This window comes from Heloderma suspectum, chromosome 17 (genome assembly GCF_057233095.1).
Source record: "Heloderma suspectum isolate Gila_16-S chromosome 17, 16-S_ref, whole genome shotgun sequence".
NCBI classification, from domain to species: Eukaryota; Metazoa; Chordata; class Lepidosauria; order Squamata; family Helodermatidae; genus Heloderma; species Heloderma suspectum.
In genome coordinates this window covers 5,973,273-5,994,927 of record NC_139474.1, presented here as the reverse complement: position 1 = coordinate 5,994,927, position 21,655 = coordinate 5,973,273, and the positions used below count along the sequence as shown (strand labels likewise).

The window sequence follows — 21,655 nt, the reverse complement described above, 5'->3', positions numbered from 1 at the left end:
TTTAACCCGGACCGGATGCTTCCTAGCTCCTGTTGGCTTTCCTCCAGGGTTTAGTTTAGATGGACCCTCGATCTGATCCAGCATGGCTCTTCTTGTGGTCTTATCCTCTTTGAAATATGCAGGGTCCGGCCGATGTTGGGCAGGGGTGGGGAATCTCCGGCCCAAGAGCCAAATCCATCCATCTGGAATGCCCCTGGGCCCACCCCCTTTCCCCAACTACAGATTGTTTGGCGGCTTTCCTGGCATTTGTGCAGCTTTTTATCCTCCTAAAAGGCTGGAATAGCTTTAAGCTACAATATGCTGGGGGGGGGGGGGAGGAGTAGTTGGTTGTTGTGTTCTTTGTATATTTGGCCCCAGCCCTTCGCCCTTTGGCCTCACCCACCCACCACTGGAATGTCTTCTCCGAAGTGGAGCAATCTGGGGTTGGAGAAAAGAGGGTGGGAAAAGATGCCAAAAAGCAAAAGGCAATTGGATCAGCAAAAGAGCTGCTTCATTCCACAAAAATATACTGCTCCTGAGTGTTTTGGACCACATCTGGGCCCTCCTTCAGGGAAATCTATAGAACCATGTACACAATTCATATTGTAGAATTTAAACATGTCCCTGTAGGGCCACAGCAGGGGAGCATGGCCATTGGTCAAACCTGGAAGGATGGATTTGGCCCCTGGGCCTGAAGTTCTCTATCCATGGTATATACATTTTTAAAAAGTATGACTGAATGAAGTATTACAATGTAGATAAACAGTACCCAGCATGAACCTACATTCATTATCCAAGACCCTCTTCTGGGTGCCTCCTTCGAAGGGGGCTCGGAAGACGGCAACAAGGGAGAGGGCCTTCTCGGTGGTGGCCCCCCAATTCAACAAAACAATCTCCCCAACGAGCCTGCCTGGCACTAGCCTTGTTACCTTTTCGGCGCTAGGCTAACACTTTCCTCTTCTCCCAGGCATTTGGCAGGAGAAGATAAGGTTTTAATCAGGTCCTGGATTTTTTTTATTGTCGATTGTTTAAAACTGTTTACATATATGTGTGTCTTGTAAGGACATCAGAAGAGCCCTGCTGGATCAGACCAAGGGTCCATCTAGTCCAGCTTTTTGTTCGCACAGTGGCCAACCAGCTGCCCACAAGAAACCCGTAAGCAGGACATGAGTGCAGCAGCACCCTTCCGCCCATGGTCCCCAGCAACTGGTGCACATAGGCAGACTGCCTCTGAGACTGGAGGTAGCACATAGTTCTCAGGACTAGTAGCCACTGATAGCCTTTTCCTCCAGGAATTTGTCCAACCCCCTTTGAAAGCCATCCAAATGGGTGGCCATCACTACATCCTGTGGTAGCGAGTTCCATAGTTTAATTATGTGCCGTGTGAAGAAGTATTTCCTTTTATCTGTCCTGAATCTGTGCACTGTCTGTTAAATGTTTGTACGGCCATTGTTTTTATACTGTGTGTGATGTATTTTTAAGGTTTTATTCTTCGCAAACCGTCCAGAAAACTTCGGCTATACAAATCGAATAAATGAAATGAGATCAACGAAATGAGGGGGCTTAGTTGCTCGTGCTCAAAGCAGCAGAGGGGAAGGTGTGAGTAGACCGGGCAGTTCTGTGTCTGATGGCATCCGCTGCTCCCTCTCGCCCCTGCAGGCGGTTGCGGGCCCCGTGCCAAAATCACCATGAGTAGCACCCTCTCGCCTACGGACTACGACAGCCTGGAGATCCAGCAGCAATACAACGACATCAATAACCGCTGGGAAGCAGCCGACGAAGACTGGGACAACGAGAACAGCTCAGCCCGCCTCTTTGAACGCTCCCGCATCAAGGCATTGGCAGGTAAGGGGCGGCCGAGGTTTGTTTTAGACTAGGCCGGGTTCCTTTGGCCCCACGTTGGTTGCAATGGTCCAGTCTTGGAATGTGTGACGTGGTGCCTTTGAGCGTATGCAGAGTGTACCTTTCCTTCTCCATTGAGTAACTCTCTGTCCACACAAATGCAAGCCCAGCATTTTAGAAGGTATTTAGGAGCTGTAGCTCAGTGGAAGAGCACCTGCGTGGCATGCTGAAGGTCCCGGGTTCAAGACCTGGCATTTCCAGCTAAAAGGATTGGATAGGACAGTGGTGGGAACGTCAGGCCTGCCAGATGTTGCTGCCTTCAACTCCCATCGTCCCTCACCATTGGCTATGCTGGCTAGGGCGGAGGGAAAAACCCTTCTCGGCCAAGCTGCTGCAGAGCCGCTGCCAGTCAGAGTAGGCAACATTGGGCTGAATGGATAAATAGTTTGACCTAGAAATGGCGGCTTCCTGGGCTTCTGTTTTATTTTACATTTTACTCAATACACAGTTTTCATGCTGTCAACCCCCTCGCCCCACGCCCCGAATCATACAGTTCTTGTGGGGTGAATCTCAAACTTTAGCGGCTAGGTTAAAAGGGTTTCCTGCCACGGCCAGCGCCAAGGCCCTCTGAGGTGTCAGCTGTGCCGCCTTTTCCTCGTCTGCGCCAGGCTCCCGAGCAAGGCTGGCGACACAGGGCGAGGCTTTGGAGCAGCTCAGTGCGAAGAGAGAATGTTTGCACAGTACCTGCTGGGAGGGGCCGGAGGCAGAGCCCCTGCTTCGCAGGCAGGCGGTCCGCCAGTCAATCCCTGGCACCTCCAGAATATCCTCCATCCATCTTGCCCTTGGTCGGCCCCTCTTCCTTCTGCCTTCCACTTTCCCTAGCATCAGCATCTTCTCCAGGGTATCCTGTCTTCTCATGATGTGGCCGAAGTACTTCAGTTTTGCCTTTAATATCCTTCCCTCAAGTGAGCAGTCTGGCTTTATTTCCTGGAGTATGGACTGGTTTGATCTTCTTGCAGTCCAAGGCACTCTCAGAATTCTCCTCCAGCACCACAGTTCTATCTTCCTTCGCTCAGCCTTCCTTATGGTCCAGCTCTCACAGCCATAGGTTACTACAGGGAATACCATTGCTTGAACTCTGCGGACCTTTGTTGTCAGTGTGATGTCTCTGCTCTTAACTATTTTATCAAGATTTGTCATTGCTCTACTCCCAAGAAGTAAACGTCTTCTGATTTCCTGGCTGCAGTCAGCGTCTGCAGTAATCTTTGCACCTAGAAATACAAAGTCTGTCACTGCCTCCATGTTTTCTCCCTCTGTTTGCCAGTTATCAATCAAGCTGGTTGCCATAATCTTGGTTTTTTTGAGGTTTAACTGCAACCCAGCTTTTGCACTTTCTTCTTTCAGCTTCGTCATAAGCTTCCTCAGCTCCTCCTTGCTTTCAGCCATCAAAGTGGTATCATCTGCATATGTGAGATTGTTAATGTTTCTTCCAGCGATTTTAACTCCAGCCTTGGCTTCGTCAACCCAGCACGTCGCATAATGTGTTCTGCGTACAGGTTGAATAGGTAGGGTGAGAGTATACAACCTGCTGTACTCCTTTCCGTTGTTCCATGGTCTGTTCTTACCGTTGCCACTTGGTCGTTATACAGATTCCTCAGGAGGCAGACAAGATGACTTGGTATCCCCATACCACCAAGAACTTGCCACAGTTTGTTATGATCCACACAGTCAAAGGCTTTAGAGTAGTCAATAAAACAGAAATAGATGTTTCTATTTCATAGAAATAGGGGTTTCACCTCCAGGTAGCGGGAGGAAAAAGCCCTGCCTGAAACCCTGGAGAGCTGTTGCTGCCAGTCAGTGCAGACAATACTGGGCAGGGTGGACCAAGGGGTCTGGCTCAGGATAAGGCAGCTTCCTATGCTCGGAAGCGGGACGGGTGTCCCAGGTTCAGCTTCCAGCATCTCTGGCTTTAAAGAAGTGATGAGGATGCAGGTGACGGAAAGTCCTCTCTCTGCCCAAAACCCTGGAGAGGCAGTGACCTAGATGAATGAGCAGCCTGACTGGGTACGGAGAGATGTTCAAATCAGCAAAAGCTGAGCTCACCAAAGTTTTCCGAATTCCATCTCAAAGCTCGTTCTGACTTGAGCCCATATGAGATTGCGAGCTTCGTTTTCTTCTTTCCGCATGCAAATCTGTGCGTATTTTCGTGCGCAGGGTTCCAAATGTACACGTTGATTGTGCGCATCTTTCAAATGCACGCATTCTTCTTCCATGGATTAGAGCGTATTTGTGCACGTTTTTCAGAAGTATGCATTTTTCATGCGCATTTTTCAAATGTACGCATGCTATCGAACGCATGTTTGGGGGGGTCCGAGGATCACATTGCAAGCTCGAAAATGTACGGACTTCAACTGCAGATCGTGTCCGAGTCTGTATCCGGTTTGGGAGGTGCAAATTGGGTAAATCCTGATCAAAAACGAACCAGAACGAATCTATCATATATCCCTAGGTATAAGGCAGCTTTGTATGTTCCTGTTTCTAGATGACACCCAGTCCTGACTGTGAGGTCCACAGCATGAAACAAGAGACCCAGGCCTTTCCCCCCACTCCTCTGCAGTGCGCAGAGTGGGTTGGGCAAAGAGGACTGGGTGAATACCATGTGACAGGTGGGGACATGTACTGCAGCTTCTGTCTCATCCCTTGCTGATTTCAGATGTGGCATAGTGGTTAGAGTGTTGGACTGGGACTTGGGAGATCCGGGTTCTAATCCCCACTCGGCCATGCAGCTTGCAGGGTGACTTTGGGGCCAGTCACCCCTTGCAGCTAACGCCAGGACTATCCTGTTCCTGTGCCGCCACAGCTGCTAAGCCCCAGCACTGTGCTCCAAAAGATGTATTTGTATATTTGTGGGATGAGGATGGAGGTGGTCGTGAAAGCCTAACCTACCTCACAGGGTTGTTGTGAGAGTAAAATATAGAGGAGGAGGATCATGTACCACGTCTTGGGCTCCTTGGAGAAAAGGAGGGATTTAAATGTCACAAATAAATAGAAATAAATAGATAAGGAGGCACCCTAATGGGCATTGATTGATTGATTGATTGATTGATTGATTCGTGAATGAGCCTGGCTACACATGGTTGGAATAGGCCTTCATTTGAGACAGCAAAGCCTTCCAGCAAACATACAAATTGTTCCTGCCCCATCCGAGTGGAGCCATCATACTCACTGGCACCCCAGGCATGACTCCTGCCATGGTGCGCCCCATAGCCCCCCGAGGAAGGGGTCTGTCCACCCTATTCCCCCGGGGGGGGGCGTGTCCACAGCAGGCGGGAGCGAGAAGCCAAATCACTCTGTCCCTCAGCTTACCAGTCTCCCCTGGCCTCAACCTGTGCTGATCAGGGAAGTCTGCCCCCACTGACTGAACACGTTACTGCAGGCTTCTACTGCATGGACACATTTACATTCATTACAATTTATTAATGCATTTTAACAACAAAGTGTACACCCTCCGGGGTCCCCTTAGAATGCACGCCAAGTTTCAGGTGTCTGGATTGCACAGCCTTGGTGCAATGGTGGGGATGGATGGACGGACAGACACCCATCAGAGGATCCTAGCGTTTGAAGGAGCCATTGAGGCCATCAAGTCCATCCCTCTGAGTGCAGGAGTCCAGTTTCAAGCATCCCTAGCAGATGGCTGTCCCGTCTCTGATCTGTCTCCTGGGGGAAACTGAGGCATGGGGGGCTGCCTCATACGCAGTTGTTGAGCCTGGCTGCAAGAGCCAAATGGAATGTTCCCTCTCCCCTTTCTTGTTGGCCACTCTGCTCGGCTGCTGCACTTTGCTCCCGATTTGAATGGCCTTGCTTTTGTGTTTACTTGCCTCCGTCCTTCCCTCCCTGTTTGGATAGCATGTTGGGAGGGAAGTTGTTTGCTATCATGCATAGTCTAGCCCCAAAGATGAGACTGCCTGTGTGCATGCAGCCACTTAGTGTCTTGGATTAGGGGGCACTCTTCCTACATGGAGACTTTTGAGGGAGGGGGCAGCTAGGTCAGGGCAGTAGCTCTGAGGCCCACAGAATCTAGGAACATCGAAAATGACACATGCCAACAGCGATCTCAGTTCTCTAGGTGTCGTTCCTTGTGGAGCTGAAACGGCACCATCCATGCACAAGAGAGGAAGTATCAGCAGACTTGGGGAAACACCAAGGTTTGTAGAAGTACAAATATCTTCAGGGGAAAATCCCCCGCTAAAAACCCCAACACAGCGGGGATTGATTATAATCATTTGGCAGGGAATGCAGACTGACTGTCGGAGGAGGGGGAAGAGTGGAAAACGGGAGGAGGGAATGGAATGGGATAGTTTGGGAAAGGGTGTGGCTGGCTGGCTGGCTGGATCCCTGAGCAGGAGCACTATGTGCTGCAACATTTTGTTGCAGCCCCCACCTGTGAACTGTTAATTGCAGCATGTATACTACTAGCTATACTCTGTCTCCCATAAGATAGGCCCCTGTTTTCTTCCCCCCCAGCTGGGGCGCAGGCACCATTTAAATTTCAAAAAAGCCAAGCACTGATTTAAGCTTTCTGGGAAGCGTGACTCAAAATTCCTGCTCGTTGTTGCTGTTTTTTTACAATATACAATTTATTTAGCACTCTCAAGGTGCGCGGGTGGCACTTGCATGGCTCGCACAAGGCCTCCTGCCGCCTGAGGTAGAAGATTGCGGCACTGCCATACACCCTGCCCAGCCGTGACAACGATGACGACAGTGGCTGCCCCATCTCTTCCCTCCTCCCGGGTAGCGCTTCTCTTGAGGGGTCTTTTCTTAGAGCGAGGGATTGGCACGGAGGTGGCTGTGCACACTGCTTGCCTCCAGGGCCATTTCCCATGAATGCCTCGTTCTAAGGAAGGCACCCCTCACAGTGAGGCATTTGGGCCCTGCTTTCTGGAAAATGGCAGCCAGCGCAGCTTTCTGGAGCGCTGGAGGGCAGGCAGTTCTCCTGGCGGCGGTCGAGGGTACACTGGAGCTGCCTCCCTCCAGGATCTGCCACCTGAGGTGGGGGATTCATTCCTCCTCAGGTGGCCCTGAGCACTTGACAGAGTAACAAGCAAGAATATGGCCAGTCTCTGCCCGGAGGTGCTTACAAACTGAAATTCACCGGCAGGGGGTGCGACAGAGGGAGGGGAAGAAGACGTGGGTGAGGATAAATGGGAAGAATTTTACATTCAGCTCAGTTTCTAGCTGAACAGAAATGAGCTGCTGTTCTTGGCTCTGTGGTGAAGGAAAAGCATTCTGTGTGTGCACGAGCATAGTCGCGCCTCTCAGGGCTGTTTGGGCATTCAGAATGGGCTCCAAGGCTGTCTTTAATTCAGCCCGAGGCATTGACCCTACACGCTTTGGCTCCCAAGTCAGTTGAACCTCCCACCCTTTCCCAGAGCTGGAGGAGATAACACACACGGACCCTGCGTTCCCAAACACCCTCTGCTCTAGCGTCCTGGAAAGACTTCCCATAATTGGTTGGAGTCCTGATGCAAGCTGCCACGACAGGGAGCAGGGTCCGGGAGTTCTGCCTCCATCTCCTTTGTGGTGCAGAGGACTAGATGTGTGGAGATCCAAGCTGAAATCCCTGCTCAGCCATGATGTTGGCTGCGTGAGCTTGGGCTGGGCACTACCTCTCAGCCTAACCTACCTGGCAGGGCTGTTGTGAGGATAAAAAAAGGAGTAGGAGAACCAGATATGCCATCGCGAGCTCCTTACCTTTCCTGTCTGCAATGCAGCCTGGTTTTAATTTCCAGTTCATGAGACAAAGTACAATCTGAAAAGTGTGCTTCTTTCGAGCAACCACAGGGGTCCAGTGGAGAGCTACCTGTGTGCTGTTTTATGGTGTATGTGTGCCATTTTGGGATTTGTTTGATGAGAAGCGGTGCATAAATATTGATGATGATATAATAACAATAGTGTGGTGTTGCCTATGCCCAAACCTACCTCCATTCTGTCTCCATTGATGGTGCTGTCTGTGCATATGCTTTTCCATTTTAACTCGGGGACGCTTTTGTTAACTCTACAATGTAAAGTGTGGATTGGCCATTATCCATTCCCCCCAGCCCCAGGAAAGCAGACACAAGATAGCCAAGACAGAAGCCAAGGTCACAGGCCAGTGGCCTTCTCTGCAGCTCTTGAGTAATCAGGCCCAGACTGAGTGCCGTGCTGCTGCTCTCTCTCCAGCCCTGTAACGGCTCTGTGTGTGTGTGAGCGTGTGTGCGTAGGGGAGGATTGCAAGAAGAGGAGCTGCCCGGGAGAAGCAGCAGTGAACAGATGCTTAATGACAGTCTGAGAAGATACCAAATAGGGTGGGGTGTGCGGGCAGGAAATACTGGAAGCAGGTGGGAGGGCGGTAGAGCAGTGGGGGTGCCCAGCCTGGGTGCGAGTTTGTGGGGAGGAGAGCCAATTTATTGTTGATGGCGAAGAGCAGGGTGATAGTTCTTGTGTGGAACAGGGTGCTTGAGGGGCAGGCTTTTGGGCTCCACAAAACCCTTTTCCAAGCATAGATGTTCAAAGCAACAAATCCTCATAATAAATAATAGTTCCTATGTGGGACAGAATGCAGGAGGAGCAGGCTTTTGGGTTCCACAGAACTCTTTTCCAAGCATAGATGTTCAAAGCAACACAACATCACCATTGTCATAATAGAAAACAGTGCCTGTGTGCAAGAGAATGCTTGAATTCCACAGAAGTCTTTTCTAACCATAGATGTTCAAAGCAACAAATCATAATAATAAATAATACTTCCTATTTGGAAAAGAATGCAGGAGGAGCAGGCTTTTGGGTTCCACAGAGCTCTTTTCCGGGCATAGATGTTCAAAGCAATACATCATCACCATCGTCATAATAAGAGAGCCAGTGTGGTGTAGTAGCTAGAGTGTTGGACCGGGAGCCAGGACATCTGGGTTCTAGTCCCCACTCAGCCACGGAAGCTCACTGGGTGACTTTGGGCCAGTCACAGACTCTCAGCCCAACCTACCTCACAGGGTTGTTGTTGTGAGGCTGAAACGGAGGAAGAGGATTATGTACGTCACCTTGGGTTCCTCAAAGAGGAAAAATGGTGGGATATAAATGTAATAAATAAATACATACATACATACATACAGTGCCTGTGTGGAACAGGATGCTTGAATTCCACAGAACTCTTTTCTAAGCATAGATGTTCAAAGCAACAAATCGTAATAGTAAATAATTGTTGCTATGTGGAACAGAATGCAGGAGGAGCAGGCTTTTGGGTTCCACAGAACCCTTTTCCTAGCATAGATATTTAAAGCAATAAATAAAATAAAAATAATAAAATAAAATAAACAATAATAACCACCAGCATGTAAGAAAATATTTAGATGAATACATAAGGTTGTTGTGGATGGTGCTGGGCGCACAATCAAGATAGATTAGCACAATTTAACTGCCTATTGTACTCTCCAGCTGAGCCTCAGGCAGGCCTGGAAGCCATGTCCTCTTAAATCCCAAATGTGTAGGAGCTGGCAGTGCTTACTCGGTGGTGAGAGGACAACACACTCTGTGGCTGCTCAGAGGTGCACTCTTCCTGCTGATTGCATCAAACATTCGGAGGCTGAGCTCTGGCATTTGGGAAGCCCTTTCTGGAGCTGAGGGCCAGTCCATAGGCATAAACTCCCTGAGCAAGACAAATTGCAGATGGGTCTTGACAGATACTAGGCCTCTGGAACAACTTTATTCATGCTGTTGAACATCCGGCCTGACGAAGAGCTCTGTGTTGCCCCAAAGTTTGCGCCACAAAGTTGTGAGTCGCGGCTGGAACTTAATCAGCTGTCCCTGTTTGGATTATTAGGAGAAGCATCTCTTTTCTGTCCTCCTGGTCACATGCTGGCTCCAAAAAAGTGGATTCCAGCTCTCCCAAGGGCAAAATAGGGAAGCAGATACACGGCCAAGAGTCATTTTTCCGGCCCCACCAGTGTAGGGAAAACGGAGGGACAGAGTGATGGCTGCACAAAGGCAGACAATGGGATGCAAATCCCACATTGTTGTCTCTGAGGGCTGGCTGACCTCATCTGTCTCTCTCCCCCTGCCCCCTTTCTCTTTTTCTAAAACCTGGGAGAAGCAGGCTTGTTTTCCCCTTCCCCACTTACTCTCTGCCCCAGAGCAAATGCAGATCCCCTTGGGCCCCCAGGGGGGCGGGGTGGGAGAAATGCTGTGCAGGGGGGTCTGGTGGGTGGTTCAAAATTCTGGGAAGTGGTTAATTTCTGAAGAGGGAAATTGTGATGCTCAAACCTGCCTGGAAAAGTCTGACTCTGGGAGTGTCTCGCCCCCAACTCAGGAAAAAATCAGTCTGTACCCACGCAGAACATTTTCATTATTATTATTGTGGGCTTTGCAGATAAATAGGTTCTGGGGACTAGGGCTCCCAGCTTATTATGTCCCTTTTGCAGATTGGGAAGAGGGGGACAGAGAGGGAGGGACTGACTGATCGAAGGCCATGGGATAGCTCTGTGGGTCTTGAACCTGCTCTCCCAGTTACGCGAAGGAGAGAGACGACCAGAAATTAATTGGGTAGAGCCAATTTTGAATGCAGGAACTCTGCTCCGGAAGAGAGTGCCCATCCAGTGTCTCTCCCTTACTGTGCTTACTTTGTAAGTATCCCCTTACAAAGTAACCACAGACCTGAGACTCGAGGGGAGGGACCGTGGCTCAATAGCTGAGCACCTGCTTGGTATTCAGAAGGTCCCCCAGCTAAATCCCTGGCATTTCCAGGTAAGGCTGGGAAAACCCCTGCCTGAAACCCTGGAGAGCTGCTGCTGCCAGTCAGTGTCAACAGTACTGGGTTGGATGGACCAAAGGTCTGACTCAGGATAAGGCAGCTTCCGATGTTCCTATGTAGAGGTCAAGGATTCCTCAAGTCAGGAGAAGAGAGGGAGAGGCCCCAGTAACCCCCTGCCTCTCTCTGTTTTTGTTTTCAAACTAACTTCTGGATAAAACCCCAGAAACCTCTGAAAGGGGTCCCCGGGGGTCTTGGCAAACAGTCATAAGAACAGAAGAAGAGCCTTGCAGGATCAGACCGAGGGTCCATCTAGTCCAGCATTCTGTTCACACAGTGGCCAACCAGCTGCCCATGGGACACCCACACTCAGGGCAGGAGTGCAACAGCACCCTCCCACCCATGATCCCCAGCAACTGGTCTACACAGCCATACCTGTATGGCTGGTATGCTGGTATTTCTGTGTATGCTGGAGGTTGCATATAGCTATCAGAACTAGTAGCCGTTGATAGCCTTCTCCTCCTCCAGAAATTTGTCTAACCCTCTTTTAAAGCCAAATGGGTGGCTATCACTACATCCTGTGGTAGCGAATTCCATAGTTCAGCTATGCGCAATGTGAAGATGTCCTTCCTTTTCTCCATCCTGAACCTCCCTCCCATCCCTCCCTCCCATCAGCTTCATGGGATGACCATGGGTCAGACTCGATGGTCTTACAGGCCCCTTCCAACCCTACTATTCTATGGTTCTATGACCCCAGTGGGCTCTGGTATTAGGAGAGGGGGAGAAAGATGTCTCCCTCTCCACATTCTCCACACCAGGCATAATTTGTATACCTTCTTTTGCTCCCACCCACTAGGCCTTACTCCTGGGCTTAGGGCTGGGGGTAGAACCCAGGCTGTTCTTTAAGAGCTTTGGCTAACCCCCAATGCTGAGATTTGCTAGTTTCAGTCTGTTGAACTGTGTGTGTGTGTGTGTGTGTGTGTGTGTGTGTGTGTGTGAGCGTGAGTGCAGGGTGCCCAGCCCTCCTCCCCTTCCATGTTTGCTTGGGCTACACACACACACACACACACACACACACACCCCTTTACTATTCAGGGCAGCCCAACCTGTTTTTATGTAAATTTCCCAGGGCCTCCCTCCCTCCCTCCCTCGCCTGGGAGAGGGCAGCAAACTCCCTTGAAACGCTCAACTCACACCAAGGTGCTGAAACAGGTCTCTTTCCTGCTACCTGGGCCCAGCGACGGTTGGTTTGTGGGGGCACGGGGAGGGGGGCTGCAGCGGCCGTCCAAGTCCGGGTGTGTGGCTGCCCCAGCCGCAAGGATGTACCAACCTGACCCAGAACTGATGGAGGTGATCCGGGGCCCCTCTCCGCCCCCCGAACTCTCCCCGGCGGCTTTTATCAACGCCATTCAGTACGCCAACGTCCTGGAGGGCAGGTTCAAGCAGCTTCAAGGTAGGAGCTGTGGGGAGTGAGGAGTTGGGGTGGTGGTGGTGGTGCGGGCTGGAGAATTTACCAGTGTGGAGTCCCATTCCCCGCTCACCCTAAATCTCCCTGGTCTAAGCCGCGGCAGCGGCAGGAATCCTAACCCATGGGGTGTTGCCAGGAATTAGTTGGAGACATGCTGGATTTGCAAGGGGCAGAGGCAACTGCGTGGTTGAGATTCTTTGGGGCCGTGCCCAGGTGCCCCCTGCTTGGGGTGAGGGGCGTGGGGCTCCGCCCTTGTCCTGAAGGTTGAAAGCAAGCCTGAGATGAGACCAGAGACCTTGTCAAGAGAGACACAGGAAGGACAGGAGCCTGGATGGACAGCGCGCCCCGTAACACAGAAGGGTGACGCTCAGACGCCCACCTCGGCCCGGACTGCACGGCCCCACCCCCACTGCGGTTCGGCCTCTGAGGCGCCTTGTCCCTCAATATCCTCCCCGCCACCTCCCCCCTCCATTACTCATTTAAAAGATTTGTGTCCTACCTGTCAACCAAAGCTTCCACGTTGACTAGCAATTAAATCCAACGTTCACCGTGAATTAAAACAGTAACATACTTTTAAACATCCAAAAAACCCTATAGCAGCAGTAAAGCCAATGTGGTTGAAGTGGCAAGAGTGTTGGACCGGGGGCCAGGAGTTCTGGGTTCTAGTCCCCACTCGGCCATGGAAGCTCACTGGGGGACTCTAGGCCAGTCCCAGACTCTCAGCCCAACCTACCTCACAGGGTTGTTGTTGTGAGGATAAAATGGAGAGGAGGATTATGTATGTGGTCTTGGGTTCCTTAAGGAGGAAAAAAGGCGGGATATGAATGCAGTAGAATAAATAAAGGCGGCAGTAAAAGCCACAGTAGGGATAAAATACATCCTCCATTAAAGGCTTGGGAAGCATAAAGTGACATTTCCTTGGCACCAGCTGAGTGTCTCTCAGAAGAAGGTCTTCTAAAATCTGCGTGCAACCACGAAAAAGGAATTCTAACTTTGGTCGCCATCGAACTCTTGTCTTAAGGTGGCAGCAATCTTGCACTATGTCCAGCACCTTCCCTCCAACCACCTATCCTGCTAAAGTTTCACCCCAAGTTTCTTAGCCAGCATATGCAAGGTGACTTGCCTGCACCATTTGGTGCTAATTCCTCCAGAATTACAACCGCCTCCCCTCGCTCTGTACCCCACTGTGAGCAAACTACCGGCTATTGGCATCTTTTCCCCATTTAGTTGACGCAGAGTGCAAAAATAAGATCTTGTGAACTTTTGCCACCCTGAAATTTATTACAGGAAAGGACAGTATTTTGCATGGGACTGTATGAATTCAAAGACTACCACCCCAAAAGCTTAACTCTAGTCCCACCTCCTCTTCTAACATGTCAACCATACCGGCCTGCCAGCCGAAATCTGACACCTACCTTTTTGGCAGGACACTCGTGCGAGCTGGCAGGTGGGCAGAGGGTGCTGGCGTTTGCTTTGAGGTGTGCCTTAAGGGCGGAGGATGCTTTGAATTTGCAATATCGACTTTAGTTTCAAAGATGTAACCACAACCCCAGTTTCCATTCAGTCTCTGAACAATCCTGCGTGGGAGGGCGTGTAGGGGTTTCACGGGAAAACATAAATTGCAAGGCGGAGGAAGGACAGAAAGGCTTTGGAGTTTAGTGTGGGTGTTGCCAATAATGACACGTGATCTTCCAATGGTGCAAAACCTTCTGGGTTCTTGTCTGCATCTCTGGGATTTGGGAGGTGGGTTAATCTTGTGCCAAAGCTCAGCCCCGATGCCTGTTTTGTATGCGAAGGCTTAATCCTGGACTATATGAGCCGATTAATAATTAAAGGACAGCCTGTACCCAAGAGCCTTTTACCGCTGGGTAGCCATTACCAGACTGGCACACATCTGTGAATTGGGGCTCGTCTTTCCAGGTGCATGATGTGTTATCTTCAGTTGGCAAATCTACCAGAGTACAGAAGTGGTGGTGGTATGGAATTGGATAAACAATGGGACCAAACAGGCACTGAAATGTAAGGGTAGCAGCAGGCCTGTGCTGTTTCTGTGCAGATCCCAAATGTATGCAAAATAAGAAGAGAGGGTCCCGTTCACTGCGGCAGTTGCTGGCAATAAACACTGTCTTACCAGCTCTGCTGTGCTAATTAAACACCTCTGATGGGAAGGAAACCCATGGTTCTGATTAAGCTGGAACTAAATAGAATCAAATTTGCTGATCAATTTTAGTTCAGCGCTTTCCAACCACAGCCTCCCTTTTGAAGTCTTTTTATGTTGAAACTTGGTGACCGCCTGAGGTCAACAGCAGCAGAGTGTCCAGAGAGAGAGAGAGAATGATTTCCGCACTGATTTCTGAACGGTGCTGTTTTTCTGATGTCGGGTTTGGTTCCAAATGGAAACCGACCCATCTGTCTCATGCAGATGGCTGGAGGGCATTATGCTCAAGTGATGCCTTACACATCATACAGGTGAACGAGCCTCCCGATGGTACGCGGCTGCGACGATTTGCTTGGAATTTTGATAGAGTGTCATGGGTGCTCTCACAAAATGGCTGCCATGGGGGATGCCTCGCCCATTCATAAAATGGCTGCCATGGTGGGCATGGCCAGTCACAGAACACTCATTTTCCAGAAGGCAAACGAGTGAGACTAAAAGAAAAGCAACTTGGCCAAGAAACTAAGGATAATGTGCTAAGGACAATGTGGCCATGTGGTACCTCCAGTATCAGAGGCAGTCTGCCTATGTGCACCAGTTGCTGGGGAACATGGGTGGGAGGGTGCTATTGCACTTGTGTCCTGCTTGTAGGTCTCCCGTGGGCAGCTGGTTGGCCACTGTGTGAAGAGAATGCTGGACTAGATGGACCCTCGGTCTGATCCAGCAGGGCTCTTCTGATGGTCTTTTGGGGGTGGGGGATTGCTGTATCTGATGAGGGGTATTGAGTCTATGGGGTTCAATGCTTGGTGTGGGGGGTCAGGAAAATGCTTTAAAGGGGAGTTACAGTGAACGAGGGGGGCAGTTATATATGCTGAAATGTAAGGCAGGAAATGCTGGACTAGATGGACCTTGGCCTGATCCAGCAGGGCTCTTCTGATATTTTTAAGGCAAAGGTGGGCTCTGAGCTTGAAAACCCAAAGCCACTCTTTCGAACCCTATGGTCCATGGGGTCACGAAGAGTCGGACACGACTGAACGACTGAACAACAACAAAGTTAGTGCTGGAGGGTGGCACTTTGCGTTGTAGGGTGCCAGCCTCCCAGGTAAAAGAATAGTAATAATGCAATGTAAGAAATAAAATAAAAATCAGCAGGGGCAGGGAGTCTGGTAGAGGTGTCCCTGGGTACATTGGAGACCCCTAGCCCCTGAGTTTCTGGTGAGTAGATAGTAAAACACTGTTTAATACACTTGTACGACCCGTTTGGAGTTGGTGTTTTTGATTAGGGGGGCTTTTGGAAAGTGGGGGCAAGTCTGTTCCCCTTCCCCACCTCTGGCATTTGACAGGGAAGGCTTCTTTGCCCAGGGTGTGCTGTAGATCATGGGAGATAATTCTGTCTTACGGCCTTGGGGCCAGGCCTCTCCTTGCTTACCGACAGCCCACTAATCTGACATCTGGGAGTGTGCAAGGGGAGGGGGGCTCTATTTCAGTCTCTGGCAGAGGCTGTGGGGCTCGGGGGGGGGCTGTTAGAACTGAGGCTTGGATACACACAGCTGGGACTCCCTTAAACAGCCTCCCTGTCCAAGGCACTTCTGTATCAAACCAGCTCTTCCGTTCATATGCGGGGATAGCACAGCTCAGGCCCTGCACTGACACGTCCCGGTGACTCAGGCTGAGGGGCAGGCTGAGCCCTCGGCCCCGCAGAGGCTGTCTGTACATGCGTGGTGGCTTGGGGCAGCGGAGCACGAACTGCCTGGGCTGCAGGGCAAATGCCAGCTGTGTAGAAAGCCGTGAAACAGACACACCGCTGCTGCCATAAACCCAGAGCAGGGCGACTATGCAGCCTTAACCCAAACCACGGCTGGGGATTGGGGAAGTCCTTTTGCAGTGGCAGGGAGGTTTTGGCCATGGAGGATATACTGCTGAGTGGGGCTAGTGGTGAGGGTCGGCATGGCTGGGCAGCTGCCAAGGGCCCACACCCCAGCAGGGGCCCACTGACAAGGGTCCCCTGGAATTGCTCTTCCTCGTTGCAACCTGCTTGTTTGTCTGCATCCCGCTGTGGCCGAGACAACGGTGGTGGTGAGAAGGAGGCGCAGCAGGCCTCCTTGCTCCCTGCCTCTCTGCCTGTCAAGCAAGCAAGTGGTGGCAATGATGGGACAGAGGAGGAGAAGCCATAGCAGCTGGTGAAAATGCTGGTAAGCTGTGGGAAGGAGGCCCATTGAGGGTGCCTTGCCCAAGGGCCCTCAAAAACCCGAAGCCAGCCCTGCGGCTGAGCATGTGCAGAGTGCATTTCCTTTGCCAGCTTCTCTGGCCTCCTTACCCTCCCCTCTAAAAGGAAGGATGAGCTGTGTCTTCGAGCTACAATATGCTGGTTTTTTGTATTTTTGACTCTATTCTTATTGCTTTGGTACTGCACGCCACTGGGATGCGGCTCCAGAGAACCTCTCTGAAATTGAATTTGGCTTTCAGGCTGAAAGAGCCCCCCCCCCCCATACAGCACATAAGGCGGAGCCTGAGGGTGAGAGTGAGCGGCTTGCGTAAGGCTCCCTGGTGAATTTATGAAAAAGGCGACGTTCAAACTGCTGACTTCCTGATTCATAGCTCAGTCTCTTAGCCGCGACATCTGCTCTAAAGAATAAAAATGGAAGAATAGGGCCTAGAATCCCTTAAAGGCCTGGAAGAACAAGAGTGTTTTTGCCTGGAACCTAGAGAATAGCAGAATATATCCTGTAATGGCTCCTAAAAGCACAGAAGCCCTTCCAGATAAAAGGTTGTTAACGATGGCCGGAAATGCTGAGATGGCAAGCCAAGTGATGTTAACAGCTGGGGCTGTTCACTGATAAAAGTGTTTTTAGTTGATCTGGTTATCTGCTGTTTAACATATGCATTGATTAAGTAAATTTGCATTTTACCAAGACATCAGTATGGGTTCCTTTTTGAGATATTGAAGGAAACGTGCGAGAACGTAACAGTTTAGCAAACAACGGTCACCGTGCACTGCTAGCAGGAAAGACCATCGTTAATGTTTTGTGTTCCATGGCCTATTACAGTAGCATACCAAAAACAAAATAGCTTCAAAAAGCGGGCCCTATTTGAGCCTCATTGACTACAGTTCAGGCTCTACAGTTGTCCCCCTCTCCTCCAGTTAATCAATCAAGGATTTGCCAGCCTTTTAGGGTCAGTGGGCATATTTGGAATTTTGAGGAAGTGTCATGGGTGCTGTCACAAAATGGCTGTATAGACACAGCCAGCTACAAAACACCCATTTCCCAGAAAGGGCAACCGGTGAAGCTAAAGACAAGTAACTTGCCCCAAAACCTGGATACAAGGTAGAGGGTGGGTCTTGGAAAAACATCTTGGAAAAACCACCTGGATTTGACCAGCCCCATGCGATATGGACAACCTTGAACCAAATTCTCACGGGTCATGGTAGATGTGCAGATGCCCTGTATAAATGGGGCAAAACAACATCATCAAATTGTGATTGTGGGGCTGAAAAACAAATTATCCAACATATAGCGACAGGGTGTCAAAACCGAGCCTACAGTGGAGACTTTTCCGATTTCCTGGCTGTGACAACTGAAGCAAAAAACTGTATCTGTAACCTAGACATACGTTTGTAATATTCCTGTCTATATTTTACATTTTACATTTCATATTTATTATGCTCTATGTTTTTCTTGTAATGCGATGTAAATGTGCCATACGATAGATAAATAAACAGAGGGTGGGTCCTGAGCCCGAAACATAAAGCCACATCCCTGAACCGCCAGTTTTCTTCTCCAGCAGAAACCCGATTAACAGAAGGGCAGAGTGGTAGTGTTTAAAGGCCCAAGAGCTTGAATACATAGCAAGCTAAATTTGGCTTTTTTTAGGCCACCGTTGTGGTTTGCTGCTGATGGTTTTGCAGCGGCTGCCGCTGTCACCACCACCACCACTGCAAATAAGGGGCAGCGGGAGGGATATGCCTACCCCGAGTTGCCCACCCCATGCTCTGGAGGATAGGGCCTTTCCTTGCCTAGAAAATGGAGGATGTGGCATTTCTACAGTAACCGTCTCATAGTGCCAGTCAGGATGATGTCACCGTACAGGTGCAGGAAATCAAATATAAAGCTTGTGGTCACATGAGGAGTTAGTTCGAACCAGGGGATCTTTACTGTGCTTTGTCTCCTGTTCTGCCTCTCATTGCCATTGGCCCTTCCTCAAGTATCACCTAGCTGGCAGCCATTCCATCAAGCTACCCGAACCATTTCCATCCCAGCTGGTCGTGCTAAGAACTAGAACTGGTGCCTGAGCTTGCATTTTTCCTCCTCCCTACCCACCCCTTCTTCCTCTTCTGTCATGGCTTTTAGATTGTATTAATCCTGAGGGCAGTGGCTGTCTGACTGCTGTTCGTAAGCCACCTTGGGGTAAAATTTCTTTGTAAACCGCCCAGAGAGCTTCGGCTGTTGGGCGGTATAGAAATGTAAATAATAATAAATGCTTTAGGATTGAAAAACATAAATATTCGCCCCTTTCAGAATGACTGCAAACAGCATGGGAGTTAGCCAGTGATTGGGGGGGGGGGCTTGGCCAAGATGCCTTTAGTGTGCCCCTCTCCCTGAGTCGGCCTCCTCTTCCTCCTCACTGTCGTCATTTATTTGCACGCCCTCTCCCCCTGGGCCCAATCCGCACAGTTGCACAAGGCGAGGACGCGGGTCCATCTCCTCACCCTTGTACGAATGAATCACTTTATTGAATAAGTCTTCTGACCATTTCAGACATAGTAATAGAAAAAAATGTTGAAAAGAAGACTTTACATTAAAATTAGTAATGTTACATTAAAAATTAAAACATTACGTCAGCATTAAAACATTACAATAAAAAGCACTAAAAGGACTAAAAAAAACTTAGTGAGGCATAAAAACAGCAATAAATAAAGCCCACACATTCATTTGAATCAGCCAGACCATTTTTCTTTTTCCTGATACTGGCCGCCTCCTCACCCTTGTAGGAGGCGAACACGCCGTGACATCAAAGAGGGGGAGCAACGGGGCCAGGGGGTTCAGGGACGTGGCAGGAGTGGGTCCCCTGCAGGGATATGGGCCTCAGCGAGTGCCTGACAACACCAACCCCTCTGGCACCTCTGCAGTAAAGGTTGGAATGGGGGGAGAGGGAGTTGCATAGGGCTTTTTCACCTGTTCATCCTTCTACACCCGTGGACATATCCAGATGTAGGCCAGAGGGCTTGGGACTTTGCCCCACAGAAACAGCTCTGACCCCACTAGCGATTCGATCAGAGGGAGAAGATAAAAGCAAGCAGGGGAGCTGCGTTATGGGGTCCCACTTTAAAAGGGAGAATACACTCCTGCTTGTGGACCTGTTGTGTACGCGAATGTTGTCCGTTGGAGAGTTCACTCCACCCCCTTCCCAGGGTACATAGCTAGAAATGACTACAGCTGCAGATGAGAAGCAAATAGAAGGCACAGGAATCTGCCTTTTCCTGGCTCAGGGTCTTTGTCGAGTTCACTATTGCTTACACTAGAACTGCAGGCCTCGGGGGCCAAATCGTGCCCTCTGGGGTTCTCCAGATAGCTAGACTTCTTCCCCTGGCCACCCCCTTCTCACCGACCACTGATCGTTCAGTGGCTTCCTGACTCTTGTGTACTTCCCCCGCCCCATTCTAAAAGATTGAAATGCCTCTCCTAAGGCTTAGTTATTGGCAGTATAAGGGCTTTAAGCTAAAAAAAAAATGCTGGCATGTTTGGTTTTTTGGCCTCGCCCCCTTTTGTCTTTGGCCGGCCCACCACTGGAATGCGGCCCCCAAAAGCATCTCTGAAATGGAATGCAGCCCCGCGGGCTGAAAGGTTCTGCACCCCTGTTGTCAGGAGGCGCCTTGGCGGCCTCTTTCAGTAGACTCTAAAAGCCACCTCAAGACACAGATGAAAGGATTCTTTTCAAGGCTTTAATCCTTTTACAACTTAATGACTCTTTCAGATGCTAATCACCAGCGACTAAGCAAGGAACAGCAGAGTGGCCTATGGGCCGAGTAGGCAGTTGATCCCTGTTTGAAGGAGAGTCACTTGAAAATCCTGAACTTATGGGCTAGGGAGAGATCCTCCCTCTTTCCCTTGGGTCCACGGGAGGCGGCTGTTGCTTGTGCGCCAAACGGGCACTATGCCTCATTTCCGCGCCCTCTATTGCTCGTTGCTCTTTGCATCTGCGTTGAGCGTCTAGCAAGCCCCCCTCCCGCACTTTCTCACTGCTAAGATCACCATCTATCTCAGGAATGCCGGCAAGAGGAATCTCTGCCAGCTGCTGTGCCTGTGAGGGATGAGCTGGCTCCAATCCCATGGATTGCCGATCCTCCGTGCTCTGGGGTTCTATCGGCTCAGTTTCCACCCTGACACCTGTCCTGCTGTGACTGGCAACAAGTTCTTTTACAGAAAAAGGTCTTCCCTGTCAGTTATCTGATCCTTCTAACTGGAGGTGCCGGGGATCAAACCTGGGGTCTTCTGCGTATAAAGAGTGTCTGCTGCCACTGAGCAACAGTCCCCTCCCTGAAGAGAATTAGGTATTTTGGGGGGGAGTTATTCAGGAAAGTGTGCTTTCCTTCTGGAAGCATCATGCATCTTTTAAACACATGATGCTGTTGCTAAGTGTGATGTTCTCCCATTCAAGCTGACCCTTGGGTTCCATCTGAGAAGCTGCGTATTCCCCCACCCTGCATCATTCAGTGTCCGATAGCTTCTTCCTGGGAAGATGGAATAAGAATATAAGAACATCAGAAGAGCCCTGCTGGATCAGACTAAGGTCCATCTAGTCCAGCATTCTGTTCACACTGTGGCCAACCAGCTGCCCACAGAAAACCCACAAGTAGGACATGAGTACAGTACCCTCCTGCCCATGTTCCCCAGCAACTGGTGCACATAAGCAGACTGCCTCTGAGACTGAAGGTGTCATATAACCATCAGGACTAGTAGCGATTGGTAGCCTTCACCAGGGATTTGTCTAAGCTCCATCTAAAGCCATCCAAATTGGTGGCTGTCACTACACCTTGTGGTAGCAAATTCCATAGTTCAGCTCTGTGCTGTGTGAAGAAGGACTTCCTGTTATCTATCCTGAATCGCCCACCACTCAGTTTGATGGGACGACCCCCAGGGTCTAGTATTAAGAGATGATTATGTATGGATGTCACAGCAGCCCCGCCAATGGCTGCTGTGGGCTTGCAGGCAAAAGGCAGCTCTTAGTTTGGTAGTGCAGAAGTTACAAGCACTGCCTTACTCTGAGGGCATGCAGTGTCTTTTGCAGAGAAGAAAGAAGGTTTTGACCTTTAAAGCCTTAAACGGTTTGGGACCAAGTTACTTGAAGGACTGCCTTCACCCATATCAGCCTGCCCGCACTTTAAGATCAGAAAGAGATGCCCTTCTCATTTGCCTACCCGTGAGAGCAGTCAGGTGGG

General features: G+C 50.1%; 1 protein-coding gene across 1 annotated transcript in view; it reads left to right on the top strand.

Moving 5' to 3' along the window:
* The window catches only part of SPTBN2 (spectrin beta, non-erythrocytic 2), a 127,113-nt gene that overhangs the window by 26,074 nt on the left and 79,384 nt on the right, over nt 1-21,655 (top strand). Inside the window, exon 3 of the mRNA XM_084824567.1 lies at nt 1,639-1,824. Coding sequence (XP_084680693.1) covers nt 1,668-1,824 — 157 coding nt within the window. The 5' untranslated portion in view covers nt 1,639-1,667. The remainder of the gene's footprint in view (nt 1-1,638; nt 1,825-21,655) is intronic.